At 41.0% G+C, this 12,933-nt stretch overlaps 1 protein-coding gene across 1 annotated transcript; it reads right to left on the bottom strand.

The window, feature by feature from the left end:
- Positions 1 to 1,829: 1,829 nt before the first annotated feature.
- Positions 1,830 to 12,284, bottom strand: LOC105907373 (fish-egg lectin-like). Its single transcript, XM_042703846.1, has 5 exons — positions 12,207 to 12,284; positions 3,091 to 3,349; positions 2,346 to 2,563; positions 2,132 to 2,259; positions 1,830 to 1,977 (listed from the first exon to the last, which is right to left on the bottom strand). The coding sequence occupies exons 1-5, from the start codon at positions 12,282 to 12,284 to the stop codon at positions 1,830 to 1,832; spliced, it is 831 nt and encodes a 276-aa protein (XP_042559780.1).
- Between the last annotated feature and the right edge of the window lie 649 nt (positions 12,285 to 12,933).

Genomic DNA, 12,933 nt, shown 5'->3' on the forward strand with positions numbered 1-12,933 from the left:
TTCCTTTCATTGTTGCCACCTGTCTGTTTGTTAGTTAATTGGTCTCATGACTCATAAAGTGTTGTATTTATACCCGGTTGCTTTTTGTGTTCTTTTCGGTGACTTACTCGTTTGTGTTCTGGTCAGTACTGGCTTCTAGCTTTCATGTTTCTTGTTTCAAGTGTCGAGTCTCTCAGGGCTCTCAAGTCTCTCAAGGCTGTCAAGTCTCAAGTTTGTTAGTTCCAGTTTTATTGTCTAAGTCATAGTCTTTGTAAATCTCTTGTTTTTCCTAGTCTTGTTAGAATCAACTTCTCTGTTTTTGCTCTCTGTTTTTGACTATCTTCTGAGCGTTTGGATTATATTCCACTTTTGCACGTACACTAATTCCATGTTTCATGTAGTTTTTTGGCTACTCACACAATTCCCTCTAAACAAGTACATGCAATTGATAAACATAAACCTGACATTTCATAAATGGAAAACTGGTGATGATAAAATAGAAAAATCATGGTAAAACAACAGAAAACTCTAAACTGCTCAAGGGGTTCACATACTTTCAAGCAGCACTGTATATGTGGCAAGAGGGCCAACAGTCAGCCCCCCACACTTTGAGAAACGCTGCCTTAGCAACATCCCAAACACGGCATATCCAGACCACAGCAAATGCATTGAATGTAAGATGGCAGCGCTGGTGGAATTTCAGTCCTGCACCCCTGAACTGCACACTGGTTTGTGTGTGTGTGTGTGTGTGTGTGTGTGTGTGTGTGTGTGTGTGTGTGCATAGCTGACCTTGACAGCGAAGTGAGAGTGTGTTTAAACAAATACTTTTTTCATTTACAGAATGTCATTTAAGGACGCTAATCTGTGTGCTTGATCTGGTTTCACCAGTCACATGACTTGCTTGCATGATGCTCTGTGCTTTTCTGCTGGACACGGAAAAACGCAGTCAAAACAGCACAGTTTTCTTTATCTATTGAGGTCTTATGTGCCGCGGTTCTGCTTAAGGTTTCTTCCTGATTAACAGGGACTTTTCCCTTGCCCCTGTCGCCACTTTGCTTGCTCTAAGGGGGTTCAGGCCCTGGGCTTTGTAAAGAGAATTTTATTATATAAACTGTGTGTTGTGTACATGACATGCATGTTGAGTGTGTATACATTTGTGGGATTTTTGCTCAGCATGCTTAGCACTAAGCAGTACTGTTTGTACGGTATACAAATGTGCATGTCGAGTGTGTGTGTGTATAAATGTGTGTGATTTTTGTACATACACCTAACATTGACAAGAATCTGATGATTGATATGGTGATTGATATGATGATTGATATGATGATTGATATGATTATTGATAGTAGTGCAGTTTGCTGGCTAATTGTGTTGATAGCTAACATTAGCTATTGTATCTTTTTGTGTCACCAATCGAGTATATCTGGAGAACTGCGTAATAGAGATGTATTATGAAGCATGACACAAGCAGTTCAATGTCATTTTGAGTACAATATGCTTTATTGATCACCAAAGCCACAAGAAATCATTATGATTATTTTAAAGACAAACAGTTCTGGAAAGTACAACCTGATATACCATCATGCAATGACAGGATCACTTCAGGATATTTGAATACAGGATAACAGGATACTGTTGTTTAAAATCTGCACAATAAGTGTGTTTTTCCATATGAACCAAACTGGATAATAGAACAGAAGCACAGCGTTATTATGACGGGTTCTAATAACGGGTGTGTTAGAAGATCAGAAAATAATTAAGGGGTGAATATAATTAAGTGGTGCGTAATTGATTAAGTGATTAAGCTGCATGGTTTGACCAGCAGGGCTGCCTCTGTGGAAGAGCAGTGCTCAGAGGTCAGTGCAGTCGTAGATGGTATCATTCTTCAGGATGAACCAGAGATGGCCGAGATCGAAGGACACATGCTTCACCTGTCCGCCGTAGATAGGAATGTGGGTCCAATGACTACCTTCAGGTTTACAGGCAGACGTCTGTTCCCTGCAATGGGGACATTTCACTTCTAGTCATGAAGGAACAATTTACAGTTGAGAGTAAAATGTATCACAATTATGAAATTATGAAAAAATAACTTTGTGGCTTGGAAAAAATGCAAAGGTGCATTTCCCATACAGAAGAGCTTGTAAAGACAAACCTGCGGTACACGTGTCCTGCAGAATTCACTCCATACACAGATCCGTCACTTCCCACCTCGATCATAGACAGGGCTCCAGGAATATGCTGCCAGCTGCCGTCCCCCAGACAATTAAAGGAGTTCACCCCCTACAGGGACCCAACAAAGGCTGATAATCAATTAATTTATTGATTAGTAATTATTCCACAGACAGCCCAGCCCAGCCCAGCCTTACCTTCCTCACAAAGATTTGATCCTTACTGTTAACACCCCAGCAGCTATAAGGACCACAGCTGTAGTACTTCAGGCCGCCAGGAATGTGGCGCCAGTTCATGGCACTATTACTTCCACTGTAGCCAACTGTGTTCTTCTTTGGAAGACAGAAAGGGGCATCGTGATGATTGGCTCCTGCCACAAACTGGTCTCCGCCAGCATCAATCTGCTTCAAGAGCCCTGGTCCAGAACAAAAGCATGAACTTATGATTGCTCATGATCCCATATGGAAAAGGTCTGTAGAAATCCTATTGGAATTACACTCGTCATGTACAACACTGGCACAACACATCTGTGGGAAAGAGCTTGCACATACATTTCACATAGAAATGGTACAAGGTCCTTCAACGTGCAGGTAGGTCTTAGATGAAAACAAAAAAAATGTTTTGTTACCGTATCTGAAAGGGGCCATAAGTACTGTATGTGTGTTAACACACTGTTATTATATGTACTATATCAAAATGAACATATTTGAATTTTACAATCTTTCTCCATATGGGTTGACATCATCAACTAGACACACATTATTTAAAAAAGATAAACATTTCTGTTAAATCATACCAGCACATTCCTATGGAATCATACAGGTGCACATTGAGGTTGTAGACATATTGCACTTTTATCTGTCTAAAAATGACTAGATGCAAACCTTGTCTGTATTGGTGGCCCACAATTCCATATATTATTATAAGTGTAGTTATTCTTACCAGGTACATTCACCCAGTTAGCCCCAACAAGTTTATAGATGTGATTCTCTTTGTTGACTCCCCAGACTCCAGCAGGTCCTACGGTGACATGCTTCAGTTTGCCTGGCAACTGTGTCCATGACGATCCAAACCTTGTGTAGATGTTGTCGTCTTTGTTGACCCCGAACACTTGTCCAACACCTACATCAATCTGCACCAGGGCACCAGGAGCACACTTACAGCTATACGCTGCAAGACAAAGAAATGGGGGGGGGGGGGCCTCAGATGTAGTATGACAGAGGAGGGAAAGATGGAAAACATGCACAGGATACAACAGTCAGACGAACTTACCCACACATGAAGTTGGCGACAAACAGTGCAGAGCAAAGAGAAGTGTTGCGATGCGGAGAGGCATGGCTCAGTCAGCGACTCTAACTGACAAGTGAGTCTGTAGAAGGACAGGTGAGCAGGTTTTTATACATTCTGGAATGAGGATGGGGAGTTCCCAGCGCTCCCAGTCACACCCAGTCAGAAGCATTTTGAGGAAATGAGTATTCATTTGTGGATAATTTAGAGGGTGTTAAAAATTATTGGAATGGACTGAAAGGTAACAGGTAAACAAGACGTGTGAAAAGTGTGTGTGTGTGTGTGTATGTGCGTGTGGGTATGCATGTGTGTGTGTGTAGGAGTGAAACAAAACTAGCCCCTCTCTTTCTTATTTAAGAACAAATAGTACACAGTTTTGTCTTGCGGGGACCTCAGCTTTGTTGGAAGTTGGGAAAAGTTAAATCCTAAGCAAATAAATAAGGAGCTAATTTAGTCGTCGTCTCTTGACGGTTTGAACATTCTGGGACTATGGCGTTGTTCAGACATCTTTGTGTTCTATGGACTAGTCACTTAACACGCTGGAGTTACTTTTTGGTCTTGCCTGTGTTTTTTTGGGGACATGTGTGAATCAAGTGACCTTTACATGTGATCAAGGAAATACATTTGAGACAAAAAGATAAACATCTAGAAGATGACAGTGTAATATTAGGCTAATTGTCAGGATCTTGTCAATGTAAGGTGTGTGTTTCTTTCCTCATCCGACTGCAACTTGAACCTCAATAGATAAATACACTTTTTCAGGAGTGTGGGAATGGAATTTTAGTAGTGCTGCCATCCTACATTCAATGCATTTGCTGGGGTCTGGATAAACCCTGTATGGGGATGTCGCTAAGGTTTATGGGAAGTGAGTGGCTTGTTGGAGTTAAACCGACAGGCTTAGTAAAGTTAGCAAATTAAAACTAGAAAATGCATTTCCTGAAGGAAATACCAGTGCATGAAATGCAAAAGTTAAGACAGGAAGAAGAAAAGAAAGAAGAGTGAAAGAAGAAAGGAAGAAGGAAAGAAGAGTGGAAGAAGGAAAGAAAAAAGGAAAGAAGAGTGAAAGAAGGAAAGAAGAGTGGAGGAAGGAAAGAAGAAAGGAAAGAAGAGTGGAAGAAGGAAAGAAGAAAAGAAAGAAGAGTGGAAGAAGGAAAGAAGAAAGGAAAGAACAGTGAAAGAAGGAAAAAAGAGTGGAAGAAGGATAGAAGAAAGGAAAGAAGAGTGAAGAAAGGAAAGAAGAGTGGAAGAAGGAAAGAAGAATGGAAGAAAGGAACGAAGAGTGACTCTGGATAAAGAGATAAAGAGAGAGTGAAGAGGGAAAATATTGAAAGAAGGAGAGAAAAATGGAGTGAAGCAGAGAGATGGAGTGTGAGAGAAAGTAGACTGAGAGAGATAAAGAGAAAGATGGAGAGAAAAAAAAGGAGAGTATGGAAGGTGTCTCTTAATATTCCTAGTTATACAGTTGAATGGAGAGGGACAGAGAGAAAGAGGAGCCTTGGAACCTTGGCGCAGGTGTCAGTGAAGCACAGGTGCAAGCCATTTTAATGACCCTATTATGATGTCACAATGGCCCAATGTAAGTCAATGGGACATTTTTTATTAGTTAATCTTTAATATCTTAAAAAGTATAAAGTTTAGAAAAATACATAGCTGAAGTGTCCTTTACAAGACCTAAGCGACAAAGTTTGAACGAAGTTTCTACGTTAAGCGGTTCGAGCTGAATTAAGCGCAGAAAAAGGTAAAATATATAATATAATATATAAATAAAATTGAATTGAAAATGTAATTGAACTATAACAAAATGATAGATATCAATATAAATGGATGGTCTGTCAGCTGACAAAGAGCCTGTGGAGACATGAGCATGTTGACTCAGTAGAGCCTTCAAGGATGGAGGCATTCAAAAGCAGGATTATGTTCTTATGTTCTTATGTTCATGTTCTTTGTTTAAAGTTGTACAATCAATAAACCAGGTGTACTTAATAGGCGGACTCCGGTCCAGATCCGGACCCAGACTCAATCTAATTTGGACAGAAGCCAAAATCAACATCAACAAGAGTAAAAGAAGGGAAGAAGGAAAGAAGACTGAAGAAAGGAAAGAAGAGTGGAAGAAGGACAGAAGAAAAGAAAGAAGAGTGAAAGAAGGAAAGAAGAGTGAAAGGAGAAAAGAAGAGTGGAAGAAGGAAAGAAGAAAGGAAAGAAGAGTGGAAGAAAGAAAGAAGAGTGAAAGAAGAGTGGAAGGAAAGAAGAAAGGAAAGAAGAGTGGAAGAAAGAAAGAAGAGTGGAAGAACATTTACATTTAGTCATTTAGCAGACGCTTTTGTCCAAAGCGACGTACAACACTGTAAACCTGAACAAGTTCAGAGTACTTAAAACTTTTGATGTAACCGATTACATAATAAAATTTGAGTACATATATTATTATTTTTAAGTAAACTTAACTTAAAAATGATACATCGGCTAAACTGATTTATTTTGTTATCGTTTTCATAATTTTTAAGTTCTCTGAACTTATATTCAAATATTTTTATACTTAAATCTTTTAATCTCTATGTACTAAATTATTTTCACTCAACACACTTGATTATTCTGAGTAGGTAATACTTAAATAGCTAACTTTTTTTAAGTGAGCACTACTTATTTTCAATTATTGACCACATATACTGATTTTCTGGTTCTGTTTACAAACTGACTTTAAACTGATAGTTACTCTACAAGAAACATTCAAATCTATGTAAGATTTCTATTAAAAAGAGTGAGATGAGAAAAACTTAAGAGGTATCACATCGTTTATATTTCTTGTAAAACAACTGACAAAATAAAAGATTACATCAAAGCTTTAAGAGGCGCGCGCGCACACACACACACACACACCGTTAGGCGTATATGTACATATATATATATATATATATATATATACTGTATATATATGATAGTTAAACTTTCCTATGTTGTTATTATGTATAATCCATTGTATGCTTGTGTAAGAGACACAAGTGTAATGCTGAAAGAATGTGTTCTGTGAAACGCTCTTGCTGCAATAAACACATACTGATTTCATGCTTGTGCAAGACATATTCTGAGCTAAAGGCCAGTTATGGTTGAAACCACTTCTGCAAATCGATATGGTTGAGAATCATGGCTGTAATGCAGTGGTGTGGTGAACACGAAGGAGTTTTGCAACAACAAGTGTCATTAGGCTGGTGCGCAGAGACTAGTGTCTTGTTAGGTCAGTCAGAATGGTCCGCGTGCAGAGGTGGGTGTCTTGTAAGGTCAGTCAGAATGGCCCGCGTGCAGAGGTGGGTGTCTTGTAAGGTCAAGCAGAAAGGCCTGTCCCTAGGGATGAGACTTGTTTTCGAAAAACAGGCCTATAGGCCAGGCAAAGTAGTGTTTTTCGACAGACAAATTGTAAAATAATTTTTTGCAGCTTAGATCATTTCTCTGAGGTGTCCAGAACAACATACTAAAAGTCCTAAGAAATCCTAGTTGAGGAAATATGTTAAATTCTCATCAATCCGAGATGTGTGCCAATAAGGCCAGGCAACATTACACCCCAATGGGGCTATTTTTTTCCTTTACTCCTATCAAAATGAAACTTTACACAATGAAACTACCCATGAAAAGTAAACATTTTTGTATTACAAGTTTCTTTGAAAATTAATTTTAATATGCAAATGAGCTATACACTAATCGAATATGCCCAAAATACACCCAAATAGGCTTAATTTTTTCCTTTACTCCTACCACAATAAAACTTTACATAGTAAAAGTATACATGAAAAGTAACTTTTTTTGTATTACAAGTTTCTTTTGAAATGAATTTGAATATGCACATGAGCTCCACACTTATTGAATACGTCCTTATCTGCATAGGCAGAAACACCATTCAAATGTATAACAAATACATCGCCCCAATCTTCATTCAATCATCCTACTGCCAATGGGTGATGGCAATGCTGCTTTTAGACTGGCCTCTAACCTGAAAACTGCCTGGCTTGGTAGTACCTGCCAGGGGTATAACCCCCCACCGGTATAGTCTTCAGGGTCACAGAGGCACACAAGCCTCCCCACCACGACAAGGTAGCAACAACAGGGGAGTTTTTTTAGTTTTTCTTTTTAAAGTTTTTTTTTTTTTTTTAAATCCAGCCTGGATCCTCGACCCCTTCTCTGTGGCTCTTGGTTCTGGCACCCCCTATATCAGTTCCTGGTTTGTTCTTTGCTTAATTCTTCCCCTCTGGGTCGTATTCATCTGATAAATCAGGCAACTGTGAGTTTGTGCAGCTAGTACCACGACATTCTCCGCAAATGGCAGTGCAAGGGAGTCCATGTTTTTTGCATGTGCATCTCTTTGTGCTGCAGTCTTTCTTGCAACTACAGCGGACTACATCTAGTATTTCTGGTGGTGCCGCAGGCTGATCGGTCATTATTGGCATAAATCTCCCATCCAAAACATGCCACCCCCAGTCTTTTGGGTCCATACGTTCACTTCCTCCTTTCCACTCCATCATTTGGTAAATGACCCGAAGACTATGGAACTTTGCAGCTGTTGACGTTGGAGGGAGAGTTTGAGGTTCCACTGGAGATGAGTTCTGAGTTACTTTATCACAGAATCGCCTGTATCTCAGCATATCCAGTGATTCATCTTTTTCGCCCCCATACAGTGATACTAGAGCTTTTTCACCTGCTGCAATGATGATGCCTTTTCCCACATTTTCCTGTGACTGGCTGAACACCTTAGCTTGTTCGAGAAAGCTAGTGTCATTCTTTACTTTTTTCAGTGCCATTCCCTTTCCTATGCCAAATAGACGAGACGTAGAATCACAGCCTAAAATGGCATGGATAAAGAGGAGATTGTCACACACCTTGGGACCAAGTAACTCCTTCGTCTACTTTATGCACCATATCCGTCTTGTTTTTGTTGCTTTCTTTGGTTCTGATGCCAGAAACAGCTCCTGTGCATTCAGATCAGCATGATGCAACAAGAGTACTAACAAGTCTGTGTCATCACCTACTAAGACTATGTCTTTTGTTCTGGCAGAGGCAATGGCAGTTTGGACAATGAGCACATCTGCATCGTGCTTTGCATGGTCTGTGATACACCCAGCCTTCTCAAGTTTAGCACTGAGATAAACCAAGAACCGTTGTTTGTTTTCCTTATTGTTAAGGAACTGGTCCTTTTTGGATTGGATGATCATGTCACCAGAGAAGTGTACAGTCACATCGGGAGTAGCACCTGTCCGACGCAGTTGAGTGGCATCTTTTATTGTTGGTTCTTCTTTGTAGCCATCAAAGACTATGATAGTAGTCTTACCATATTTCTGACATATCTGACATATTTAACTATACCGGCGGGGGGTTATACCCCTGGCAGGTACTACCAAGCCAGGCAGTTTTCAGGTTAGAGGCCAGTCTAAAAGCAGCATTGCAATCACCCATTGGCAGTAGGATGATTGGATGAAGATTGGGCAGATGTATTTGTTATACATATGAATGGTGTTTCTGCCCTTTGCAAATTAGGACGTATTCAATAATTGTGGAGCTCATGTGCATATTCAAATTAATTTCAAAAGAAACTTGTAATACAAAAAAAGTTACTTTTCATGTATACTTTTACTATGTAAAGTTTTATTGTGGTAGGAGTAAAGGAAAAAATTAAGCCTATTTGGGTGTATTTTGGGCATATTCGATTAGTGTATAGCTCATTTGCATATTAAAATTAATTTTCAAAGAAACTTGTAATACAAAAAATGTTACTTTTCATTGGTAGTTTCATTATGTAAAGTTTAATTTTGATAAGAGTAAAGGAAAAAAATATCCCCATTGGGGTGTAATGTTGCCTGGCCTTATTGGCACACATCTCGGATTGATGAGAATTCAACATATTTCCTCAACTAGGATTTCTTAGGACTTTTAGAATGTTGTTCTGGACACCTCAGAGAAATAATCTAAGCTTCAAAAAATTCTTTTACAATTTATTCTACTTTTGGCTCCAAAAGGGGTTAGTTTGCCTGGACTACTATGCAGGCCGATGGAGACAGCCAAGCATTCATGGAGGGGTCTCGGGATAGGAGATGCAGACAAGTCAAGGACAGGCGAAGTATCAACTCTGATATTTAAAGAGGTTGTTTTCGCTACAACAATATCTTGCACGCACAGACATTTGCAGAATGTACAGAATATGAACATGCCCATATAAGCTTATGTGAGCACTTATATAAAAGCTGGCTGCGCCCAGCTGCACTTTGGAGTCATGTGCATGATCTTGTTCGTGTCATCTCTCCCCTTTTGCAAAAGATAAAGCTGGTCTCTGTCTCATTAATATTAACTTCTTAATATTAATTTTCTAACAATATAGGTATATTACCAACAATGTGTTACAGGTTCTTTAAAAACACTGATGAAAGGCACGATTTGTTGCACACACAGCAGTTTACCCACATCTGAAAAACAGATACACAATCAAACAGGCGCTCGGCGGCGACCTGACTCCGAAATTATTGCTATGTCCCTGTTGTAGTGGTCATCAGCTCGTAGGCGATGATGAGCTATATGACAAGGCAAAACATTTGTCTGACCACTACAACAGGGACATAGCAATAGTGTTTCTTGCACAACTCCTATCATGCAGGGCCTGTTCTAGAGCAGATTGCTCAGCAGTCCTCAGTCTCCCAATTTGCCAAGATGCCGATTGTGGATTATCACTCCGTAACATCCACCTTCGGTAAGGTGTGCACTGCCCTGCTATTGTTTATGACATCTGTGACAGTGGCAACAGCCGAATGATCCTTTTCCAAAAGACCTACCTGAGGGGCAGCTTGGGTAGGAGAGGCTGAATGGGCTGGCTATCCTGTCCATTGAAAAAGCCTATCATGCATCACCACCTTTATGTTTGAAAGGCATCGTTAGGCTTGCATGTGTGCTTTGCCTCTGGCTGTGCTCAGTCAGCCTGTCGGCCTTGACGTTCAGATTTTGCGTCTAAATTAGCTATATCGTATCGTCTCGTCACATGATCAAATAGAGACTTGACATTGGACAACAAAATATATATATTACCCAGCAATCATCATTGCATATATGTATATGACAACAATACCAACGGAAATAAGAAATTATTCATTTAATTGAATGGATTTTTTTGTAGGATAAGCATATCATTGTGTTATAGATTGCTACCGACTATTTCCCTTTCACAAAATAATAAAAACCATGACAGAGATAGGTTTGGCATTTCGAGGGTATAAATTGCATAAGGTACTTCGGAATCTTTAGAATAATTCATCTTAGATCACGGATGTGTTACCATAGCGATACTAACAGGTAGCCACTTTTCATGAATACTAGTTTGTGAAAGACCCAGAGAAAAGCAACACAAATATCCGACGAGGCAAAATCCCAGACGATTTTGGAATCCCTGCCGGACGCATTTTTTAGGTCTCAAAAAGAGGACATGTCCGGGTAAAAGAGGACGTCTGGTCACCCTACCTGGTGAGTTGACGTTGTCTAGCTATGATGTTAAAACGTGGACACTTAGCTAAATGTTCACGGTAGATTACCTGTTAATAGTAATTTAAACCAGTCAGGATAGGTGACAACTAATACTATACACTATAAGTGTGATGTTCCCTGTCATGTAATTAGCTAAACTTGTGTAATTACCGTATTTTATGTGCATGTATGCTAGCTGTTTTAGCCACATGGCTATGGTGCTAAACGTGAATAAGCTAGGAGACATATGTAAATGAAGGAGAGAAATACCTGTGTCTTTTGACATAAATACACACTGTATGTTCAAATTACGAAGTAATGACATGGACAATGAACTATTTAGTCCTAGTGTTGACGAACGATGAAGTTCTAAGAATGTAAATTTGCTAATCGCCACACAGGTGTGTACAGGCTGGTTTTTTCCCCACCCCTGAATGCCGCATCAACGGTTATTGTGAAGATCCGAAGTGGGCCATTCTACTACATATTTTAGATAGTTACTATACCACACTGAATGTTCTAGATAATTTAACTTAACATTTAAACTTGAGCAACAAAATATCCTTATTAGCATCCCCCTAGACTACTTAATGAACTTCCAAATTTAAACATATTGTAACAAATCATGGAAGTGTGGAATATTTGTTATGGCTTTTTATTAAACACTAAACACAACACAATGTCAAAATGGCACGGGCTTTATGCCCTGGTACAAGTTATCACAGACAGACTGTGCTACTGTCACACACCTGTATAAATTCCGTCCCAACACAGAACAACGACATGCAATTAGAACAGTAAGGAACATTGTTAAGGAACATCGTTGGGCGCTAGTGCATCACATAGAGAAAAGTATGTGCCCGCCGCACGGCATTATGGGGCGACTATGCCGGCACGTTACACAGCCCCCACTAAGACTGGTTGGTGTCCTCATCAACCCAAGTCCTTACAACAAAGTCCTTCAAATGTGCCGGCAATCTGTGCTGTCGAGGTGTGCGCCCTGCGGGCGCGACAGTCGGCACAGCAGCCAGCGCAGCCTCCGGAGCTGCCGATGGGGCTGGCACCAGTGTTGCCGCTGTTTCACAGTCTATCTCAGCTCCAGCCGGTGCCAATGGCCAGTACGGGGCCAGCCGATCGCGATGGAGGGTCACAACCTTCCGCCGCCCTAACACCCGGACCCGGTACACCACATCAGACAGTCTTTCCAGTACAGTACACGGTCCTACCCACTGATTAGAAAGTTTAGGTGAAATACCTTTTTTCCTTTCAGGGCAGAATACCCACACCTTGTCACCGGCGTGGAACTCTTGCCCACAGCAGCGTGTTTTGTAAGCCCGCTTCTGTCGAACTCCGGCAGCGCACATTGCCCGTCTGGCCATTTCATGCACTTCTCGCATCCTCTCACACAACTGCCTGTAGAATTCAATCCCAGGTTTTCCATCAATCTCTGGCTCCGGGGGTGAGTCAAACTCTAGGTCAATGGGTGTGCGCAGCTCTCATCTAAACATTAGGGCTGCGGGGGTGCACTTCGTCGAGTCCTGCACTGCTGTCAGGTATGCCCAGAGGACCATGGGCAGGTGGCAGTCCCAGTCCTGCTGTCGACGACTGCTTAGAATGGCCAGCTGAACAGCGAATGTCCGGTTGAACCGCTCCACCAGCCCATCGCTTTGTGGGTGGAGCGGCATCGTCCGGGTCTTCCTGATACCCAGTCGTTTGCAGACTTCACTGAATACCTCCGCTTCGAAGTTCCGCCCCTGGTCACTGTGGAGCTCTTCTTCACTGGCATCCAACTCCAGAACGAATGGTAGCTGGGGGTTTGGAAACGCCAGGACTGGGGCCTCGGACAGTGCTTTCCGAAGTTGGTGGAACGCGTCATTGCAGCTCTGTGTCCACAGAAACGGCTGGCCCTTGTGTGTCAGTTGGTGCATTGGGCTGGCAACCGTAGCGAAATCCTGGATAAACCGTCGATAATAAGATGCCAGACCCAGAAAACTCCTGAGTTCTGCCACATCA

The sequence above is a fragment of the Clupea harengus genome, chromosome 26 (assembly GCF_900700415.2).
Source record: "Clupea harengus chromosome 26, Ch_v2.0.2, whole genome shotgun sequence".
NCBI classification, from domain to species: domain Eukaryota; kingdom Metazoa; phylum Chordata; class Actinopteri; order Clupeiformes; family Clupeidae; genus Clupea; species Clupea harengus.